Source organism: Adiantum capillus-veneris, chromosome 1 (assembly GCF_014529385.1).
Source record: "Adiantum capillus-veneris isolate H3 chromosome 1, ASM1452938v2, whole genome shotgun sequence".
NCBI lineage: Eukaryota > Viridiplantae > Streptophyta > Polypodiopsida > Polypodiales > Pteridaceae > Adiantum > Adiantum capillus-veneris.
In genome coordinates this window covers 133717150-133741221 of record NC_140931.1, presented here as the reverse complement: position 1 = coordinate 133741221, position 24072 = coordinate 133717150, and the positions used below count along the sequence as shown (strand labels likewise).

The 24072-nt window shown below is 46.1% G+C and overlaps 1 protein-coding gene across 2 annotated transcripts in view; it reads left to right on the top strand.

The window, feature by feature from the left end:
* LOC147465601 (ABC transporter B family member 23, mitochondrial-like) overlaps positions 1-24072 on the top strand; it is a 112159-nt gene that overhangs the window by 60128 nt on the left and 27959 nt on the right. For both annotated transcript variants that reach the window (XR_015189308.1, XM_086520811.1), the window contains exon 13: positions 9302-9370. Coding sequence is in view for 1 of the 2 variants with exons in the window: in XM_086520811.1 (XP_086376937.1) it covers positions 9302-9370 (69 nt within the window). In the remaining variant the exon portion in view is untranslated. The remainder of the gene's footprint in view (positions 1-9301; positions 9371-24072) is intronic.

Genomic DNA, 24072 nt, shown 5'->3' with positions numbered 1-24072 from the left:
CACTCTTAAATGCACGAAGCAGAGATTGGAGCCATTTGAGGGCTTGCTGATCAATACTGACACTAAAATCTCTACCATACAAAAAATGCTACTGAGAGATGCTACTGGACGCTGTGTGTTATCCCTTTCAAAACATGAAAGTGAGATTAATGACAACGAAGGAATATTCTACTCACAGTGAATGACCACGGGAGAGGCACCTTCGATAGAGAGACTGAGCTCGTTTTCTTGACAATCAACTTGGGGCTTAAGCTCACGAAACCACTTAATGCCCAAAATCATATCGCATTCAAAGAGAGGAGACACAACAAACTGAGACAAAACCTACGGCTTGAATGGAGACTGTTACTTTAGGACATTCATGCGTGATGGACGACTGCATGCCAAGACCAATAAAAAAATTCGTAATGGAATCCATTGGAGGAGCTTCTGAACGTGCGCTCTTCACAAGAGAATCACTAATCACATCATGCATACTGCCAGGATCAAACAAGCATGGTTACAGCGAATGACATTTTCAAGTCTCCCTCCCCGTTCCCATTCTAGCTTCTCGTTCGGAATCTCCATTCCGTGTTTCAGAGGTGAGTATCCATAACAAGGAATGGTATTTCATACGAGTCGTTGTTCCCTTTTCCGCGTTCCAATTTCCCGATCATGCAGACAAGACCACAATGCGCTGACCATTCACATGATGATAACACTTCATGAGAGACTCATCTAGATGATCATTAGAAACTTGGGGCACATTAGTTTGTTCATTTATGACACCAGCATAAGTGTTAAAGTTTTGGCATCTCAAGTGAACTGCCCAACGTGGCTTTTAGGTATTTATTTTACTTATTCGTCAAAGTCGGGGTAGGGCAATTTACCGAGGTTGCTATATAAGCAACCCTCAGCCCCCAGTGTATTATCATCATTCATTGCCAAGGTTGGTTGGTTCTCTCTCTCTCTCTCTCTCTCTCTCTCTCTCTCTCGTGTATTCTCCCTGCTTGTGTACTCTTTCGCATCGTCGACTTTGACATGGTATCACAGCTTTGTGCTTGTTGATGGTGGAGGAGAACGACATGCGTGGGAAAGGAGTGGTGGCAGCAAGGAAGTCTAGAGGATTGGCTTGCTCTTGGACATCGTTTTGAGATGCCGGCAATAACGCAAGGCTAAGTGGGCACAAGAGGGCACCGAAAACTGAGAGCGACACAGCGGAAGGTGCAGATGGCACTACGTCGTGCGTTTGGAAATGCCGTTGGCGAGCTTGGCCAGGCGGCGTTAGACACAACAAACGTGGCTCTGAAGGCAGAGGCGGAAATGGCAACGATTTCTACAATATTTTGAGACGCCATTGTTCGGCCAAGCTACAACGAATACCTTCCAATTCCGTCCAGCATTGGCAACGCTTTTCTCGCGGCTTATTGAAACGCTAGGGACATAATAGGTTTGCGCAAAGTGCAAGGGAGGCCACAGGTTGGCAACGCCGATATTTGTTCTTTTGAAACGCTTTGGAGAAGGTCTTCTTTGGGTCTGCATTGGATCTTAGCATCTTGCAATGCTGCACTGATAGAAGCGAGAGGTGGCCTTGAGGATTGCGTTCTTGGCATTCTGAAGCTCAACGGGGGAGCCGTCCATAACGGCTGAGCTCCGGTATCGTTTTTGAGATGCTTGGGTGAGGGGGTGTCGAGCGACAGGAAGCTAAGGGTGCTGCCGCCGACTGATGGCCACCTTTTGCATTTTTAAATGCATGGAGAGGAGAGGTCATATGCCTTGGGGCAATTTTTATGAGCCCCTCAACGGGGGTTCCCATCTAGCTTCGACCTCAATGGAGAGCAGTTTATTTGATGCGGCTTGGAGGAATTCTGTGGCCCTTGGAGTGCGAGAAGGAGCACAAGAATCCAGATCTTGCAACTTCAACATGGCCTCCCCTTGCTTGAGCTCCCGCGACCAAAAACCACTATTGGCTATGGATAGGAGATCAATCATCGAGTTAGCGGCCTATGCTCAACCAAAGTTCTTAAGGAAACCGGCAAATTGTTTGGTTTGAGATCGTGAAGCCAAAGCAAATGCACGAGTTCGTTAGAGGACAACGGCAAAGGCACGCTTGACAAGGATGGCAGTACCAATACTCAGTTAGCTGCCTCGGTACCCACCACGAGTATAGTTGACACGTACGACGGGTACACGTACGAAGACGTGCGATACTAATCGAACTAAAAAAAATTAGACGTACGGTGACGTAACGTACGATGCAAAAAAAAAATCATGCGTCTTACACATGATAGATCATATGAGTCATGACATCGACCTTAGTACCAGGGCTAGAAACAAACATTTTTCCTAACTGATCAAAATAAGGGAAAACTTGAGTTTTCATGTCAAAATTTGAAGCTTTTGCCGGTAATTACACTAAAACTTGTGTAAATTTGCCGGTTTTCTTAGAGGCAAGCTCAAAATCTAACCGGGATTTTATAATTTCAACTGGTTAAAATACACTAGACCCCGGCTTTTTTCTAACACTGCTTAGTACTAAATACTTGTAACTTAAGTCTTACAAGTTAGAACATGAAAGATCTGTCCATGGACATTGGAAACGGCAATGTCCGAAGAAAGAAGAATCATGATCTCCAAAGTGGTGACGGCCATAGTAGATCCGCTACCCAAGCCTCGTCGCACATAGGTCATGGTGGTTTGAGCCAATGCAGCCATTGGGCTCTTGTTCAAATGCAGTCGAGATGCAAAACATTCCCACACAAAAAATCGCCCCGCAAAAAAAAAAAAAAAAAAAAAAAAAAAAAACGGACGACTCATGTACGGAACGTACGAGTCGTACGGTACGGAACGTACGGAACGTCCCGTACGTCGAATGTGGACAACCCTGACCACGAGGTCCGACCACAGTTGTTCTAATTGTGACTTGACGCTTTGGCTCGAGAGGTTGAAGCCAAAGGCAAAAGCAAAAACTCACAGATAGACAAAGACAAAGGCAAGCTGGACAGAGATTACGATAATAAATATTTGACAGAGAAGATCGGCATGACACAGATGGCGGCGGCCACAGTGGCCTCGATGTCAGATTTCTAGTCAAATGACAGTTGTCGCCACTAGCTAGCCATAGAGAGGCTTTTGAGTGGCAGATTGGGGCTAACAGTGCACCATATAATTAATTTGGACCCTTGTGTTGGAGTCAAGTTATCGGTGTTTGAACTCATAGGTTGGAGTTCAAGGCACATGCATCTGGCAGGAAACCAATCAAACTTATTTAAAACACTATGGATGAGTGCAACAATCCATTGTTGTTGGTCGTATTATGGACAGGGTGTGTTTCAAAGTTCATTATCTGGAAAGTATATTCCAGATAAGTATATTCGGACGTGATTTGTTCACAGCTCATGAATGGGTATTTTTGGACGTAGTGCTGTCTATAGTTCAAAGTTTTTAAAAGGCAATGTATGCTCAAGATGGCATTATTTCTAGGTACAAAGTTGAGGGTAGCATAACCGAGGTGTATCCAGTATCCCGGCCAGTGCTGGGGTGTCCATGGTAACTTCTTCATCGACTTGGTCTCACTATTGAAAGCGCGTTGACATGCTGACGTGGCAGCTGTATGGAATCCCATAATTTGCGCTGGCTGCTTTTTGCCAATGTTTGAGGACTAGTTGCTTTTGGAACTTATTTGCTTTAAGTTTGAAGCTTTTGGAACTTTTGGTTTTGAGTTTAACTGATTTTGGGGCTCTGCTTTTGGCATCCCTTGTAAGAATAAAAGAGCCCAAAGGGCCTCACTCTTCAGAGAATCTGTACACAAAGTCTGAGAGCGGAGGACTGTCACAAAGTGATGACGTGTCTGCCCGAGAGCATGAGGGAAACCCTAGCCTTGACTGCTGCTGAAAACCCTAATTCTGCAAACCCTAACCCTAAAACCTGCAAACTCTAAAATCTGCCAGAAACCCTAACCCTAACCCTAAAACCTGTCCTAAACCCTAACCCTAACCCTAGGCAGCAGGAAAAGATTTCCGGAAAATGTGTTGGCATGCTAACGTGTCACCGTACGGGAAAAAAGCTGATTTTTGCGCTGATTTTACAGTCCAGCAACGCAAATTGGGCTGATTTTTATGCTCTACGCAACTTTGCTTTATTCCTCCACGCAAGGGGGGAGAGAGAGAGAGAGAGAGAGAGAGAGAGAGAGAGAGAGAGAGAGAGAGAGAGAGAGAGAGAGAGAGAGAAAAGTTGCACTGCTTTATTTTATTAAAAGCACACAGAAAGAGAGAGAGCTTGTGAGAGAAGCACTTTGCTTTTAACTGAAGCTTTTGGGGCTCTGATTTTGGGCATCCCTTGTAAACTTTAAATAAGCGGAGAGGGTTCTCACTTAGCAGAGCATCTGGACGCAGAGTCTGAGAGTGAAACCCTAACCGCTCTCTTGTACTTTGACATTGATTAATACATAAAGAAATACCGAAAGGGACGCTAGTCTTTGGGGCCAATATCTCTAGGCACGGAACTCCGCCGGGCCAGTGCAAGTCTATTGTGATCTCTGAATTGTTTTGAAGTGGTTATTTGGTGCTGTCGTGATTCATTCTTGACTTGGAGTGTCCAAGTCTGTTACAGTGGTATCAGAGCACGGCCGATTTCTCTGCTATAGGAAATCCGATCCCCAAATTTTTTTCCGCAGCACCTATGGCTTCACGCAAGGATCAGTCGACTCCCTCTGCATTTGGAGATGCGTGCAGGGATCACAACGAAGATTCCGGCAGAGAGTATGGTCCGCCTCGGCCTACTTAGGCGGAGCGATGAGAGATGGAGCGTCGTCAACTAATCAGCGATGCAACAAAGATGATGCTCAATTTTGCGAAGGACCCAAAATTTGCAAAATATATGAGCGAGACTTCTTTTCAGGAAGTGCACGAGCAGTGGCAGAAAACCACACCACCACCCCCGAAACCCACTCTCAAGAAACCTTCTGCTCACAAGAAATATTCAGAGAAGGAATTAGAGTAGGCGGTTGATGCACGGATTGCTCAGCTTTTTGACGCGCAAAAGAAAGCCAAAAAGCACGGCAAAAAGCAGAAGAAAGGCACGGACTTCCCCGGTTATTTGGGTCGTCAGTCGACATTTGACAAAGCAAAGAAACAGAAGAAGCGTGTTCACTTTGAAGGAGTACCCAGTTCATCTTCTTCTTCTTCTTCTTCTTTTGACAGTTCTTCTAGCTCTTCAGATTCGAGCGAAGAAGACAGAAAAGGCAAAAAGCGAAGCAACAAACCACGCTTCGGAAAGGGCAAGAAAAAGGCAAAGAAGCCTAAATCTCACCCAGCTGACAGTCCTACCGAGGACTCGTCTACAGAGAGTTCAGACTTTGATGATGGAAACTTTTACGAGAACAGGACTCTCGATCAAATTTGATACTTTTTCAGGATATTCAGATGCTTCGAAGGCTTTGTCTTTTATACAACAGTTTGACATCGCTTTCGCGGGAGGACGCTACTCAGAGCACTCCAAGATTTGGAGAGCCGCCTCTTACTTTAAGGGGAATGCTCGAACTTGGGGGTCCACGCTTCTTTTAAACAAGACCGTGCCAGTTAAATGGCTGAAATTTAAGAAGCTTTTTATTTCTTCTTGGTTGACGCAAGAGTATGAACGTGATATACGAGCTGCTTGGAACCATCTTCGGATGACCAAGAAAGATACAATAAATGCTTATCGTGAGAGATTCTGGAGCTCTTTTCTACCCGCCTCTTCATTCAAGAAGATCTCGTTCAGAGAACAGATTGAGCGGTTTACCTTGGGTCTACCTACAGAGATTTGAGATCACTGCTTGGAACAAAAGTCAGCTTCTATTCAGGAGTGATGAGTCATGCGAAGCGAGGCTTTGCCATTCACTCTGGCAGTTTGACCTACCCCACAGATGAAGCCATGACACAACGAGCCGAACAGACTTCTCGGAATGAAAGTAGAAAGAAAAGAGAAGGATGCACGACCCAAGCTTACTTCTCAGGAGCGAGCTCGCTTCATCAAGGAGGGGAACATGGACATATCTCCACGAAGTGCCCTAAAAAGGCACAGAAAGAACAGAATGATAAGGACGACGACATGCCTGAGAGTTCGAGAGTAGCTGAGGAACATGGACGAAAAGGCAAGATTAAAAAAGGATCGGTTCCAGATTGTGTGGGTACCGATCCCAACATCATGGACGAGAGTACAGAACTTTGCTGAGCTTGGGGCAAAGTGAAAGACCAAGAGGCCTTGATCTGCTTTGATGGAGGAGCCAAGGCCAACTTTATCTCGGATCAGAAGACTCAAAGGGAAAAGTACCTACCTTTGGTGGAATTTGCCTAAAATAACACGATACACTCTTCGATGGGAAAGGCGCCATTTGAGATTGTTGAAGGTGCTGCGAAGGTTCCACCCTTCCTAAGCACGAAAGATAAGATTTTTGAAGCGGATGAATATACGCGAGACTTAGATACGGCTTTTGCCAAGGCTCGCGAGACTTTGCAGAAGTCTGAAGAACGACAGAAAAAGGCAGTGGATTGCCATCGTCGCGACTTGAAATTGAAGGAGGATGATTGGGTGCTCTTACATTTCGAGAAGGCATGCTTGAGAAAGAAAAAGGGAAAGGGAGGCTTTTTTCAAAGCTTAGTATGCGATACTACGGACCTTTCCAGATCACTGAAAAGATAAATGATGTCTCCTTCCGACTGAAACTGCCAGATACTTGGAGGATTCACAATGCATTTCATGTGAGTCTCTTGAAACCTTTTAAAGGTGATGTGCCTGATGATGGGGAGCCGATGAGCAACCCGAAGTGGAAGAAAACGAGGAGATCCTTGTTCCTGAACACATTTTGGCACATAAGGATACGAAGAATAAAGGTAAAGTCCAAAGGCGGTTCTTGGTTAAGTTCAAGAACTATCTTGCAGTGGATGCGAAGTGGATGGAGGAGGAGGACCTAGCAGATACTCCTCAGATTGTGAAATTCCTCGATGCTTTTGGTTTAGCATAGTCTACTCCAAATGGAACCCAGAATTCAGCTTGGCCGGAGATCTGGTGCAGTGGGATGCACAAGAGGGGAGTCACTCCGCTCCTTTGTCAATAGATGCCTTGATTTAGATACTAGAGTCACTGATGTCTCTTTGAGCTTCAGGGATACTGAAAGCTGACAGTATTTTGCTGTATGACTTTATGAAATGGAATTCCTGATTATGATACTGATTTGTTCTTGACTTCTTTTAAGTGCAGGAACTGATAGACGAAATGACTACAGCATTTTGGTATGATTGATATCGAATAGACATGGTTGCAATAGGGGTTAGTCAATCAGACATCGATGAGGTCCCGATTGGATCTAGATGCGATTGCTAGCTACATTGCCGATAAATCATGGTCTAAGATCCGAATGAATGTTGAATGTCATGTGATGTCGTGTGATGTGACTGTCGATTGGTACATGTGCTAGATGTGTGTTCCTAGTACGTAGGTACTAACGGTCAGTGTCTGCTAAGACGGTTTATGGCTTCTGTATGTTTTGCAGGCGTAACCGAGGGCGATTACAATGCTTTCAAGAGGGGGGTATGTCACAAAGTGATGACGTGTCTTCCCGAGAGCATGCGGGAAACCCTAGCCCTGATTGTTGCTGAAAACCCTAATTTTGCAAACCCTAACCCTAAAACCTGCAAACCTTAAAATCTGCCAGAAACCCTAACCATAACCCTAACCAATAAACCTGTCCTAAACCCTAACCCTAACCCTAGGCAACAGGAAAAGATTTCCGAAAAATGTGCTGGCATGCTGACGTGTCACCGTACGGAAAAAAAACTGATTTTTGCGCTGATTTTACAGTCCAGCGACGCAAATTGGGCTGATTTATTTGCTCTACGCAACCTTGCTTTTTTCCTCCACGCAAGGGAGAGAGAGAGAGAGAAAAGTTGCACTGCTTTATTTTATTAAAAGCACACAAAAAGGGAGAGAGCTTGTGAGAGAAGCACTTTGCTTTTAACTGAAGCTTTTGGGGCTCTGCTTTTGGGCATCCCTTGTAAACTTTAAATAAGCGGAGAGGGTTCTCACTCAGCAGAGCATCTGGACGCAGAGTCTGAGAGTGACACCCTAACCGCTCTCTTGTACTTTGACATTGATTAATACATAAAGAAATACCGAAAGGGGTGCGAGTCTTTGGGGCCATTATCTCTAGGCATGGAATTCCGTCGGGCCAGTGCAAGTCTATTGTGATCTGTGAATTGTTTTGAAGTGGTTATTTGGTGCTGTCGTGATTGATTCTTGACTTGGAGTGTCCAAGTCTGTTACAAGGACCCTGCGGGAGTTGTACTTTGCTCAAAGATTATAGGTATATATAATATAAAAGAAATACCGAAAGGGGCGCGAGTCTTTGGGGCCAATCTCTCTGGGCACGGAACTACGCCGAGCCATGTCAACCAAATTGAACTGTGATTTTAAACTTGTGAAGTATTTTAAGTGATTCTCTCTCGTGTCGTGACAGATTCTAGACTTGGGGTGTCCAAGTTTGTTACATGCTGCCCGTGTGGATACTGATCTAACTTGCTGATGCGGTGACTCCCTTGGGTCACATTTATAGATACTAATCTCTGGGTCGAGTAGTGCAAGGGCCAAAATAACCCCACGACTTGGAAATGCTGGGGCTTAATGCCACTCAATAATAAGTTATAAAAACTCATTTTAAGACGTGCTTCACATGCAGTTAACTACCTAGGCTGATACTAATACTAGATTGTGGGAACACTTCCGAGTGCCTACACCTAGCAGACACTGGCTGTGCTCATGTGCAATCAGATGGTATGCAACTAATCTGAAGTGCCTAGACATGTAGGTCCTAGGTACATGCTCATAAGGGTGCCATAACACTCCCTAGGCTGTCCTAAACCCTAGGAGGAGGAGCTTGTCCACATGCAAATAGGCTTAGAGGTGCACTTGACACATGCATAGAGAGGGATCGAGGAAAGAAAGGTGTTTTGTTTTTTGGGGGGGAGGGGATTTAGTCATGGATTTATTGAAGAATTGGCATAATTCACACTTTTGTATTCCATATATAGGGATGGAGGAAAGAGAAGGGGGGGTGAGGGGAAATCCTCGACTGGTGGATGTTTTGAGAAATTGGACAATTCACAATCATGCGAAGTTTTGTATTTAGAGTTTGATTGGAATTTGCCTAATTCACAATTTTGTAATATTCTGCATCTGGAGTGCTTGTCCTGTTTAGAAGTTTAGATCAGCTATGCAATTCATGATTTTTTGTTAGCTGATTTTTATTAAAAAAATTGTTCATGGATGACGTGATATTATCTTTCAGCAACTGCATGATGCAGTTATGAGGATGCCTGGAGGATACAGTACTGTTGTTGGTGAACGAGGATTAAAGGTAATCAGGATTCCTATTCTGAATCCATTCAGAAATTTTATTCTGTCATTTGTGCTTAGAGAACTGGTTTTCAGATAGGTTTAAAGGTCAAACAATTTTTCTGGTTTCTATTGTAAAGGAAGTGCTTTCGCAACGTTTTGATGAACTTATGTATGAAGTGTTGGGGGCATGTCTGCATGCTTCGCTTTGCTACTAGCACATCCTTTCATTTAAGGCCATTTTACGGATCTCTTTTCATGACTGTGTTTTGTTGCTAGGCTTCATTATAGCTGAGTCTGCCCTACATCCTTGGAGCCACCATTTAACTCAATAACTAGATATTTTGGCTATTTCTTGTTGATTAACAAGCTGAAAGGTTTGGCAAGCATGGTTCTTATTGTGTAAGTGGGTGTAGTAAAGCATCCCGAGTGTAAAAACTAGTGCATAAAGCAAGGACGTCTCCTGTTACCTGCCACCACTACAAAAGTCCAGCAAGAACACATGCTAGCTTTATTGAAAAGGCAGGTGTCCACTTGACATAGTTGTCCAGTGTATGGTGAGGATTTTCATCAAAAGTAACGTTACTACCTGTGTGGCTGCTTTAACCACAACTAATGATCAGATATATCAACATTACTTGCCACAACAATCTGCAACAAGTGAATAATGAGTATTGCACAACTTCAAATAAGAACTGAATAAGAGAGTGAAGGAAGACAGAAGAAGATAGTGGGGGCATGCTCTTTCATGAGAGAAATCCGTGGCCTAAAATTGCCATTGTCAATGCTGTCGGCCCCCAATTGAAATATGTCGATACAAAAAGTAAAACCGGTGTGACTCCGCTGATGCTGTCTTCCATACTCTACAGTTGTGATTTTGCGTGTCAAGTACCTTCGCTAAGAATTCTTACTTAGGCTTTCTCCTCCAAAAGGTAGAACAAAAGCCTTGGTCTTTTTAGCGCGCGAAGTTATATGCCTTTTGACATCTCCTTTCAGAGTGTAGCTTCTGACAGAGGGGGGTATCATGAAATGCTTGCCACAGAAACCCTAGCAGATTAAAACTTGAAATTTCTCGACATCTCTCAGCAAGCGTCTCTTCTTGAACTGTACTGAGTTGAAGCAATATAAAGAAATACCGAAAGGGGCGCCAAGGTTTGGGCCAGTGCTTTCTTGGGGTGGAACTCCACCACTCCCGTCTCGTGTGTCGTGCATCTCTTTCAGTTCAGTTGTTATGTGAAGTGCTTAAAGTTGTTCAATCTGTTCTTTTCTGTTGGCACGTGATGCCGTCCCCGTGAGAGCTTGACTTACGAGATAAGACTTGATTACAAGAACAACACTCAAATACAAGACAAGAACTGGAAGAGGGCTTACCTCGTAGGAGCCTCACAATTGGTGTTGAGAAGAGTGAGGGGCTTGTGACCCTAAACCTCTATTTATACTAAAGCTTAAGGAGGTTAAGAACCTTCTAGGTTTGTCACAAATTGATGACGTGGCGTGACCTAGGACATTAATTGTAAAGGCTTTTTCACCTTGTAAGTTGTTCCAACTTATGGGTATTAGCTGAGGCGGGGCCAAGGGACACGAGATTAAAAACGAGCAGATTGCCCAGCTGTAAAGACGCCGCAAAACGCGCTGGCTGCTGACGTGGCAGAGCATACGAATTTTCGTGATTTGCGCTGACAGCGTTGACGTGGCACAGCTATACGGATTTCCCAGAAAAGTGATGGCAACTTTTGGGCTTATTGCTTTTGAGTTGGAAGTTTTTGGGCTTTGCTTTTGGCATCCCTTTGTAAGAATAAAAGGAACCTCGAGGCCTTACTCTGCAGAGCATCTCGACGCAGAGTCTGAGAGTAGAGGACTCTCGGGAGTTGTACTTTGCTCAAAATTTAATACAAAAAGAACACCGAAAGGGGCACCAGTCTTTGGGGCCAATCTCCTTTGGCACGGAACTACGCCGGGCCGTGTCGACTCAACTTAGCTGTGAATTGTTTTAAGTGAACTCTCTCTCTCTCTCTCTCTCTCTCTCTCTCTCTCTCTCTCTCTCGTGCCGCAACAAATTCTAGACTTGGGATGCCCAAGTTTGTTACAGTGGTATCAGAGCACAATCAATTTCTCTTCTACTGGGAAATCCAATCCCTTTTCTCGCGACCCACATGGATTCAGGCAAGAATCAGACAACTCCACCTGCCACCTCGAAAAGAGGAGGCGGTACGGAAGATTCGAGTGGATTAGCATAGCATGAGTATGGCATAGTAAAAGGGAATGGCCATTTTCAGGTCCCCGTTTCCCGTTCCCATCCTAATTTCCCGTTCTAAATCCCTGTCCCGTGTTTCAAACGTGAGTATCCGAAACAGGGAGTGGCATTTCATGCATGTTGCCGTTCCCCGTTCCCCGTTCCCCGTTCCGTTTTTCCGTTCCTGGTAACTATGGAGTACGGGCCACCTCGGCGTACGTAGTATCATCTCATGGAGATGCAAAACCAACAACAGGTTGATGAGTGTGCAAAGTAGATGCTCCAGTTTGCCAAGGATCCACAATATGCCAAATTTTTGACCCGACACCCGATGGATGAAGTGCACACTAATTGGTAGAAGGCCATTGAGTCTCCAATAAAACCGGCAATCAAGAAACCTCCTACCCCAAGGATGTTCACTGAAGAAGAACTCAATGATGTCATCGAAACCGAATTTATCAACTTCTAGATGCGAAGAAGCCATGGAAGAAGCAATTGAAGAAGCGCAACAAGGGGATTGACTACCACGGTTACTCGGACCGTCAATATTCTTTTTCAACTGCACGAAAACAGAAGAAGCATGTACGTTTCTAAGGACTGCCCAGTTCTTCTTCTTCATCTTTTGACAGTTCTTCTAGCTCTTCTTCTTGCAACTCGAGAGTCGAGTGAGGAGGACAGAAAGGGCAAGAAGCGAAGCATGTATCAAAGTATGCTAAGCGGGGATTCTCGATACATTCGGGTTACCTCACCTACCCCAATGATGAAGTTTCTACACTAAGGACCCGACAGAACTGGACAAACGACAATAAAAAGAAGAAGTTCCAGAAAAAGGATGCACAACCCCGATTGATTGAGGAACAGAGAGCAGGCTATTTCAAAGAGGGGAAGTGTTTTTGGTTGCGGGGAATAGGGACATATCTCTGCAAAATGCCCCAAAAAGGCACAGTGAGGACAATCAGAGGATAGGCCAGAGAGCTCCAGAGCAGCAAAAGAACGTGGCGGAAAAGGCAAGATGAAAGCAGGACAGTACCGGATTGTATGGGGACTGCCCCCAGTCCGATGGATGAAAGTACAGAACGTTGCCGTGCATGGGGCAAAGTAAAAGATCAGGATGCCCTTATCTTCTTTGATGGAGGAGACAAGGCCAACTTCATTTCACCTGAATTGGCGGCTCGACTTGGAATTATGCCCGACAGGATGGGGCCACTGACTGAGGCAGTTCTAGCTGCGCCTGGACAGGATGTTGCCATTACATGTGTCATTGGCAAACTTCGTTTGTATTGTCAGGGGTATTTAGGGCACGAGGACTTTTACATCATGACTTTGGAAGGGTGTGACATCCTCCTCGGAATCCCTTGGTACCATAAGAACAACGCTGTGGTCGACTATCGGGCCAAGAAAGCGACTGTGACGAATGCAAAGGGCAGGAAAATTGTATTTGATGTAAAATTGAAGGGCGAGGCCGTCCCTATTGTATCGGCTTTGGCCATTTCGAAATTAATAAAATCCAGTCTTTTTGTTTACTCAATCTACTTGAAAGAATTGAATGATGAATAAAGAACCAACATGTCTGAATTGGATACAGAACGACAAGAATTTTTGCACACACATGCTGACTGTTTCTTAGAAGGCCTACTAGGCGAGTTACCTCCAACTCGTCCTGAGCACCAACCATTGACTTGATTCTTGGAAGCACACCACCGAATCGGCCACCTTATCGAGTTAGCCTAGCCCAGAATGAAAAAGTCATGAACCAAGTACATCACCTTACTGTTCTTTGGTATTAGTACTAAAGAAAGATGGATCTTGGAGAATGTGCATTGATTACAGAGCTCTCAATAAAATCACCATCAAGAACAACTTCCCTATCCCAAGGATCGATGATATTCTCGACAGACTTCATGGATCCTCTTTTTTTAGTAGGATTGACTTAACAGTGGATATCATCAGATCAGAATTGCTCCGGGAGATGTCTACAAGACAGCCTTTCGGACAAAGCTTTGGTTTATACGAATTTTTGGTGATGCCCTTTGGACTTACAAATGCTCTTGCAACTTTCAATCAAATGATGGGGATAGGATTTTCCGAGAGTATTGGTCTTTTGTTGGCACTTTCTTTGACGACATTATAGTTTTCTCCAAGAATGAAGCAGAGCACCGTTACTATCTGCTACAAGTATTTCAGGCATTGCGCAAGCACAAATTGGTTATAAATGCCAAAAAGAGCGAGTTTTTCTTGCCGGAGATACATTTCTTGGGACACATCGTCTTAGCAGCTGGAGTACAGATGGAACCGGCAAAAATTGAGACTATTCGTGATTGGCTTGACCTAAAGAAAGTTTATGAAGTTCGAAGCTTTTTGGGCTTGTGCTCTTATTATGGGCGGTTCATTCGGAAGTTTGTAGAGATAGCTTCATCTTTGCATGTATTGACTCAGGAAGGAGTGCTTTTCTCGTGGGGACCGACAAAGGTGATTGCTTTTCAGACACTTAAGGAAAAATTGACTACTGGATCAGTGTTGGCTTTGCCAGGTTGCAAAAGCCATTCAAGTCTATTGTGATGCTTGTGGTCGTAGTCTGAGAGCGGTCTTGATGCAAGAACACATAACATTGTTTTCTTCATCAAGTAGCCATCCCGTATGGAATACCCGGGAAGTGTCTCCCCATTTAGTATGCAAGTAAAATTGTCTGCAAAATCAGGATCGGTGGCGTATTGGTCAGCCATGTCCTTGAAGCTTCTGTGATGAATCGCGGAAATAGCCAAGACTAGGGGCTTCCGAGACAATGCATCTCCCACTAAATTTTTATGTCCCTGAACATGGACAATCTGGAAGTGAAAGTGTGACAAGATGTTCGCCCATCGCATTTGCTTTTCCGCAAGTTGCTATTGTGACAAGAAGTAGCGTAGACTCTGATTATCTGTAAAAACTGTGAAATCGGCTCCAAGTAAATTATGTAAGAGCATGGATCACCGCCAATAGCTCTTTCTCATAAACCTGTGCTACTAATTCTGGCCGTGAAAACATTCTGCTTTCATAAGAAATCACATGGCCTTACACAGTCTTTGAGGGAAAAGGTCTTGACCGAATGCCATCCTCCACCTTTTACGCGTCACCACGGCATCAATACCACCTTGAAGGGTGTTGAGCGTTACTTCTATTGGCCGAGACTCAAAAAGGATGTGGACGACTTTGTTCGCAATTGTTTAGTATGCCAAAACTTAAAAGGTCAAGTTTGATAGACATAAGGCACATGGATTACTACAGCCTGTACCCATTCCCACCTGCCCCTGGGAAAGCATTGCTATGGATTTCATCTTTGATCTCCCGAAGACTCAAAGTGGACATGATGGCATTTGGATTGTCATTGACAGATTTAGCAAGCAAGCGCACTTCATTTCGGTAAAGAAAACAGTCAAGCCGGATCATTTAGCGAGACTGTTCACTGCACATAGATTTCGGTTACATGGCATGCCTGAGATCATAGTCTCCGACAAAGATCCTTGATTCACGAGTTTGTTTTGGAAGGCTATTTGGAAGAACATTGGCACGCGGTTGCAATTCTCATCATCATTCTACCCACAAACAGACGGGGCAATCTGAGATAGCCAATTCAATGGTTTTGGATTTAAAGTCTTTACATCTCTGATCAGAAGACTCAATGGGGAAAATATTTGCCTTTGGTGGAATTTTCCTACAATAACACGGTTCACTCTTCTACGGGGAAGGTGCCATTTAAGGTAATCGAAGGTGTTAAAAAGGTCCCTCCCTTCTAAGCACTAAAGACAAGATTTTTGAAGTTGATCAGTATATGAGGGACTTGGGCATTGCTTTTGCCAAGGTTCGAGAGGCTCTAGAAAAGTCTCAAGCACGACACATAAAGGCAACGGATCGACTTGAAGTTCAAGGAAGATGATTGGGTGCTCTTACGTTTTAAAAATGCACGTCTAAGAAAACGAAAGGAAAATGAGCGTCTTTTTCCAAAGCTTAGCAGGGGATACTATGGCCCTTTCCAGATCGAAGAAAAGATAAATGATGGATCCTTCAAACTCAAGTTGTGAGATACTTGGAAGATTCATAATGCATTTCATGTGAGTCTATTGAAACCCTTCAAGGGTGAGGTGTGAGTTGATGGAGAGCCTGATGAGCAACCCGGAGTGGAAGAGAGCGAGGAGATACTCGTTCGAGAACAAGATTTTGGCACATAAGGAAGAAAAGTGAAAGGTAAAGTGATTCGGCCATTCTTAGTGAAATTTAAGAACTATCCGGCATTGGATGCAAAGTTGATGGAGGTGGAGGACCTAGGAGATACTCAGATTTTGGAACTTTACCTTGAGGCTTTCGGTCTAGATGCGTCTACTCCGAAAGATCCCGTCGATGAGCATGGTTGATCTGGTGCAAACGAGACTGCACAAGAGGGGAGTCACCCGCTCCTTTGTCATAGATTACCTAGATGGAATAGAGTCACTGATTTTCCTTTGGATTTCAAGGATACTGTTGTGCTGACAGTATTTTGCTGTATGACTTTGTGAAAATGGGAATTCCCGAAATTGAAAATAAATGATGTGTACTCGCTCATGTGATTTGTTTGAGTGTAGGAACCGAAAGACGAAATGATTGCAACATTTTGTTCTTGAAAATTTCTATAGACATGATCACAATATGGATTAGTTAATTTGACATCAGTGAGGGCCGGGATGGATCTAGATGCGATTATCAAATACGTCGCTCGCAGTCATGGTCTGAGATTAGGAATGGATCTTTATGTGATTGATTTAATCTGGATGTGATGTGATGTGACTGTCGTCTTTGTACGATTGCTAGATGTGTCGTGTCTAGTGCATCGGTACTTAGAGTCAGTGTCTACTGAACTGTTTATGGCCTCTGTCTGTATTGCAGGCGTAATCGAGGGCGATTACATTTCTTTCAAGAGGGGAGTTTGTCACAAATTGATGACATTGCATGACCAGGACATTAATTGTAAAGGCCTTTTCAGCTTATAAATTGTTCCATCTTATGGGTATTAGCCGAGGCGGGGCCAAGGGACACGAGATTAAAAACCAGCGGACTGCCCAGCTGTACGGATGCCCCAAAACGCGCTGGCTGCTGACGTCACAAAGCATATGGATTTCTGTGATTTGCGTTGACAGCGTTGACGTAGCACAATTGTACGGATTTTCGAGAAACGCACTGGCAGCTTTTGGGCTTACTGCTTTTGAGTTAGAAGCTTTTAAGTTACTTCTTTTGGGGCTCTGCTTTTGGCATCCCTTTGTAAGAATAATGCCCAAGTTTGTTACAAGGTTTTTCCTCAAGCTTAAGAACCTTCTAGAACTTTACTCAAGTTTAAGTAGGTTAAGAATCTTCTAGGTCCTTTCTCAAGCTTAAGGAGGTTAAGAACCTTCCAAGCTTCTAGAACTTTCTAGCACCTTCTAGATTCTTCTAGAAGTTTCTAGAACTCTTCTTGATACTTCTAGAACCTTCTAGAATCTACTAGACACTTATAGAATCTTTTAGAACCTTCTGGAACTTTCTTCGATCTTCTAGAATCTTCCAAAACTTTCTAGAATCTTCTTAGTGCTTTCTGGTAGGAAATTGAAGAAGACTGACTCTCAAGTATCTGTGACATTACCCCCTCCTCTAGCAACGAGTTCTATGAGGAGTGGTTTTGCTTCTTGGTATGGGGGAAAGGCTTTGTGGATGTTATCGATGATACTTATCTATGAACTTTGGATCAATGACAAGGCTCCAACACTGAAACATGGAAGATTGGATGAATCTGCATAGAGTGTGGGAATTGGAGATGATATGTGACTCGTCACTGGATTCACTTGGCAAATTATCTTGAATGATCTGAGTCTTTGATAATCTAACTTTTGGCAAAGAAGCCTATACCTTGCTGAGCCTTTCTGATGTTCTTTGTCTATGCTTTACAAATGCTCTTTCTATGTGTAGAAAGTTCTGTGGTAGCTGGATTCTTTACTTGGTGATTCATGTGGACATCGATCTCTGGGTCCTGGCCATGATTGGCAAAGAATGGGGTATGTCTGAGTAGAAGTATGAATAGTGTTGCTGTAGGCAAACTCAGCTAGGGCCAACAATTCTACCCAATTGTCTTGATTATAGTTGATTGTGCATCATGCTCTAAGACTTGATTCACCCCCTCTATTTGAGCTATCCTTCACCAGTAGGATGATATTGATCCAGGGGGATCGACCTACACTCTACCCTGCTACAAAGCGAGTGGTGCAGTGAGAGAGAGGAGTGCTGGGAGCTCATCTACAGCCTGACACTTTGGTTCATTTGGCGGGCCGGCTGCTTCCGTATCTTCGAGACTCGCCCTGTACCACCAGCAGAGACAGTTCCAGATCCTTTGGCTAGAGCTGATCCATACTCTGAGGGGAAAATTCGAGAGACTCCAGGGCAGCTCAGACCGCATGCGGGAGCGTAGAGAGGCTTTCCTTCGACTCTGGTGCCTTTGGCCTTTCTTCACCATGGTCCAGGGTGGTCTCAGATGGCACTACCGTCCACCTGTGTGGCTTTTCCCTCCTCCCTTCTCTTGATTTAGCCTCATTGTGCATATGATGTTTTTTCATTGGGAGAGTCTCCCCTTATGATTGCTGTAGACCTCTCTAGTAGAGGTAGTTGTAGCCCTAAGGGCAGTTTCATTAACTAATAGAAGGATCTTTTTCCGGAAAAACAAAAGTAGTTGTCGAAACCAAGCTTCGCAAGCTACAACAAGGCTGTCACCCTTCTTCATTCATTAGAAAAGGAATTGGAAAGCTTTTCTTTGAGGGTATTTACCGCTATCATGCGCTTGCAAGTGACATTGTTTCAAATCAAGGACCACAATTCATATCAAGCTTTTGGAAAGGCTTGTTTAAGCTTCAAATAGTAAATATTAATCTCTCTTCTTCCAATCATTCACTGTAGGGCCGGGCCCGTGAGAGTGGACCAAGCAGTTGCCCCCCAAGTGTACTGTCGTGCTGTGGAAAAAGCTGGCATCAGCCGAAGGACACGAAGCAGAACCTGGTGTGCCATAGGACAGTCCCAAAGACAATGACGCTGACTCTCCACAGGATGGCCACAAGTTGCGCATGTTGCCGAGAGACCACTATGTACAAGCAAGCTCCCCACTGCTGTAGCTCTATGTGCAACCAGCCACTGGAACAAAGTGACTCACCGCGGCTGTCTGGCGTCCCACAACCTCGCCCAAAAAGCTGACAAGAACTCGGCTGTGAGACCCTCCTCCTGCCAATGAGGTGCTGCAGCAGGACGAGCCTCTCTCCGTGCTGCCAGTATTTGAGGTTCGAGTCGAACAGTGTACTGAGAGAAAGGGACACCTGGATGGTTGTCTGAGGTGAAAGGGTCCCGCCAAAACCACTCTCCAAGATCCCACTGCACTCATGCCAGTGGGCAGCTCTCCCAAGCCCAGAGCCTCCAGTGGCCAATCTCAAGAGCTGTGTGTCAGCAGGATCTATGACACAAGTCCTCCCACAGATGCCCACAACTCGGATCCTCTGAAAGCAGCACTCTGCAACCCGTGGGGCCTCAACTGAAACTCGGTGTAAACGACCCTCACCTTGTAGCTCAAAAAACAGGGAGGGTACGTTCTCTGAACAAGCCCGAACTGTGATGAGGACCTCCAGTCGCGTGAAGGCCCCCATCCATCTGGGCGCTGCTGACTCGAGAGGTGTGAGCCACTCAGCTGGAACTGCCTCTGTGATGTCCTGACACATGTTCTTCACCTCTCTCATGCCCTATAGCTGGATGCTTTGAAGCTCCTTTGACAAGCCTGAGAACTGTAACCAGTCACCTAAGGTGCGTGCTGGACCCTCTGCCATGGGACCCCAAGAAACATGAGGTCTACTACCAACCAAGTGGCCTCTCTGAGTGCTAACCATGGGGTTCCAAGCAAGGGGCTATCGTAGATGCTCCTCTGTGCAAGTAGGTTGGTGCTGCTCCAGGCCTCTCCTCAAATGCTCCCAGGAGCGGAGCAGACTCACAACAAAACGGTCCTCGAGTCTCCTGCTCAGGCCAACTCTGTGCATCTCTGTGAAAATCCATCTAGTCGAAGGTCTCCAAGGGCCTCCAGCCTGAGGCACTCTAGCACTAAGCCACTGAAGCAAAAGCTCCTTCCAGGGCTCCTCCCCTAGAAGCAATCCTCTGACAACAAACTTCCCAAGAAGGGATCTGCTTTGTTGTGCTGGGTCTATGTTTCCCAGTCCCTCGTGAGAACAAGGAAGAGTGATGACCTGCCATGTCACTTTGCCCTGGGCTATTTGAGTGTTGCGCCCTGACGAAAGAAAATTTTTGATCAACCTCTCTACCTTGCTGATTCAGGAACTCGAAAAGATCCAACCAGATGTGATGTACCACATAGTAGCCAACAACACCTGGCTGGCCACTACAACTCTGCCTGCCAGAGAAAGTCGTGCGGAGCTCCAATGTAACAGCTTCCTCCTGATGGACAGGAGGAGGGGAGCAGTCTGCTGCTCAGGAGACAAGTCCAAACCAACCTGACAGCCCAAGTATCGAACTGCAGTCCCTGGGGGAATCCATCTGAAACCCTCACCTGGCAGCCAATCAGGCGTAGGAGCACTACCAACCGAGAAAGCCACTGTCTTTCTCCAGTTGATCCGTGCGCCTGATGCACAACAAAAGGTCTCAAGAGCTTATTCACACCTATGAAGGTTGGCCTCCTGGCCCTCCAAGTACAAAGCTGAGTCGTCTGCAAACTCAACATCCAGTAGCTTGTCGCCCTGAATAGGGAGCGCTAAGCCACGTAGACCAACCTGCTGTGAAACCAAAAATATGCTCATCGCCTTAGCATAGAACAGAAAGAGGAAGGGGGAAAGAGGGCAGCCTTGTCTAACCGAACTTGTGAGCATGAAGCGATCTCCTCTACCACCTGCCAAAAGTACCTGGCTGTGTGCCTCTCTGTAAAGAGCTGACACACCTCTAATCCAGGCATCTGAGAAGCCCATCCCGCGTGGAGTGCCCTCCAAAAAGTCCCAGTCAACTCTATCGTAGGCCTTCTCAAAATCGAGAAGAAGAATCACCAGATCCTCACCACGGAGGCGAGCGAGGGCAGAAGCCTCCCAAAACGTAAAGATGTTGTCAAGGATACTACGCTTCTTGACAAAACCTGTCTGTGTCCTCAAACTCAAAGCCTTGGCAAGAATTTTGTAGGCTGAGTTGAGGATGGTGATGGGCCACCACTGTCGAATCTCATCCAAGGATCCACCCTCCTTGGGAATGAGGTAAATCAGACCCTCACTCATGCTGTCAGGCATCTCTCTTGTGTGCAGGATGTACTGAAAAGCGCTGCAGAGATCTGAGCCAAGCAAGTCCCAGTACTCTAAGAAAAAGATGGGAGTCAAACCATCCTCACCTGGACAGCTACCACGGGGAAGTGCTCTGAGGGCCACGTGGAGCTCCTCTAGCTGAAGAGGCAGCTCAAGCCTGTGGCGTATCTCCTCAATCACAAGAGGCATCTGTGCCCAAACCTGCTCTTTGCATACATCATGACGCTCTGACTGAGGCTCTGCTGACAGCAGGTCACGATATAATTCAGTAGCAACTGCTCGCATGTCCTCTAGCTCTGAAGCAACTGATCCGTCAAGCCTCCTCAACTGGCTGACTGTGGCATGCGTATGTCGGGATCCCACTTTCTCAAAGAAATCCCCTCTCACTCTGTCACCCACATGGGTCCACTGAGATACTTGTCGATGGAAAGCAAACTCATGGCGCCTCTCCTCTGTGCTGGCAAGCTCCTGGCGAGTCTGCTGTAATTGCTCCTCCAACCAAGGACTGTCTGGATGCTGCTCCTGCATCCTCTACAAAGTAGCAACCCCTCGTCGAAGACGTTGCTCCTCTTCTCTCGCTGCAGCCAGGCGGGCCATGGACTCCTGAAGAAATAGCCGACTAAGCTGAGCAAGTCCAGAGACCACTCAGTGAGCAAGAGAGTCCTGCATGTCTGAGCCCTCTGTCCAAAGAGCCACCACTCGCTCTCTGAGCGTAGAGTCCAGCAAAACCCTTTCAGGGATACAAAGCATCGTGCTCCCCCTCCTCTGTCTATCTGTCACAGTGAGGATCACTGATGCATGGTCCGAAAAAGAAGTCCTAGCTAGAATGCAACTAGTGTAGAAGCGATCTATCCGAGATAGATTCACTCCTACTCTACGGTCCGAACGAGAGAAGGCCAGGCTGTCAGGGGGCCTCACAAAGCTAGAATGCTACCACACATCTGAAACCCGTAGAGTCATACATAACCTCTTCCAAGCTGCCAACTCAACTCCATGCACAATAGTATGGCTACCTCCAATCCTGTCAGAGGGGTCCTCCAACATGTTGAAGTCACCCCCGATGCACCATTGCTCTGCCTGCGGTAGAGACTCAACAATATTAGACCAAAACTCTGCACGTGCACTCGCCACATTGTTCACGAAGCCGATGAGGCAACCCTGAACCTGCATAGTAATCCACTAAGCCCTGCTTGGCGTAATAATCCCTCTACCCACAATGGCGTGCTGCAAAGAATCCGCAATAGTCATACATACCCCTCTTTGGATGCCTCTAGGTCCAAATGTAGTTGACCAAAATGTCTCATAGCGACCACGCAAAATCTAACCACACCGTCTAATGCGGCTCTCACAGAGATGATGCTCCTGTAGCATAAGAATGTCAATCTCACCACCCAAAAGGCATCTCTGAAGCTCCTGACGCAGCCGACCCCTCTGACGCTGAAACTGGGGCCCTCCTAATTCCTGCACATTCCATGAGATGATCCTCATGGACTGAGTGAGAGAAAACAGATGCTGCCACAGCAACCAACCTCACTATCTTTGAGGCCGGTTTGGATGGGGAGTAATCCGCATGCGAACGACCTCTAGACAAGCGCGAAAGGAGTGATTGTCCCGCCGAGGCCCAAGCCGAGCGTGCAACCCGAAGGGCTACATCCTCTGTCTATGAATCCTCATGTAGAAATACATAACAAGGAGGGCTGTGAATGTCAGCAAACAAATGCACCACAATGTGCTTGCAACCCGCTGCATCCAGAGGCGTCACGCTGAACTTGGCAAGAGGCCAAAGTGTCTGTACCAGATATGTCACCCCTATGTCCCTTGTGTGGTGTGAGAACTTAGTAGCCTGAATATGGAGCCAGTCAAGGACTGTGTGCTGGGTCCACTCTGTGGGATCCTTTCCGCACAACGGAATGGAGAAACCCACCGCTGTGTCCAAAGCCTCAATGCCTCTAGCTGCAAGAAAGAGGACGTAGACTCGAAAGCAAGCCTTCTCCAGGTTAGGAGAAGAGTCACCCAAGAACCGTGTGAAGCTGTAGTCGAAGAAGTCCCAGCGTGTCGAATGTCAAAGCAAGTCAAACCTCTAGGGACTGCTGCAAAAGGAGAAGTTTGCACCAAAAAAGGTGGCCTCAGGTGGGGCTGTTGTCCCTCTCGAGCCACACAGCTCGTAGCGAATGCACTACCAAGGGATCGCCTCGCCGCAGACGCGTGTCTAGTCCCCCGCGTCTGAGGAGGAGTGGAGGAGGGGTAGAGAGATGACGCTGTGGGCCCTACCACAGAGAGAGAAGGGACAGGAGGCAGGGGAGGCGGAGCGGAAGCGTCTGAGGGAGATGGAGGTGGAGGTGAAGGAACTGAAGTGGACGGGGCATCCTCAAGCGGGTCTTGCTGAAGGGGAAGGTCGGCCGCCAGGGGGAGCTGTCACGGGGATGTGGCAGTTGTTAACTATGTCACGAGGACGTGGCAACTGCTAACTTTAGTTGGGGTTTCTTTCCAATGGGTTTTGTTTTATTTTTGAGACCCTCTTCTTGAAGTAGCAAACGGTCGGACATTGTATGGCCAATGTGAACGGTAGTTTCACTCGCAGATGGGTAGTGGTCGGCACTCGAATTCGTATGGTAAGAGGATGTCTAGGCTCAGAGCAAGATCATATAGGTCCCCCTGTCGCACTTAGCAAGTTGGTGGATACTAGGGAGTGAACTCAATAAAGGCCTAAAATTAGGGTGTGACTACCAACAGAAAGTATCCGACAGCTGGGCCACATTGCACTTTTGGATGCGGTCCCAATGAGGATAGATGGTCAGATGACCACTGGGAGCCCAACGGAATCATTTCCTAAAATTTAGGGAACTGCTATTTTGGGCCACGAAATGTGTTCGCGTCATTACCTCCGGTATGACTAGGGGAACACTTTACAACTTTGCCGCGAAGTCAACGGGGCAACCGGTCAGGAGATTTTTAGGTGGCAACCCCGAAACGGGACATGGCCTGTAAATGCGCCAAGTGGCACATTTCTGTGCACTTTCCTCATGCAAGAAGAAGTGGCGCTGAATTTTATGCTGGGAGAGGCCTCATTTGCAGTCTGTCACAGGTTAAGAGCTATGGAGTGCTTCCTTTCCCCCTTATGTATAGTGCGGTGCCAGGAGTGACAGGAGTGATGCCCTACGCTACGCACTGCTCTCTCTCTCCCCTATG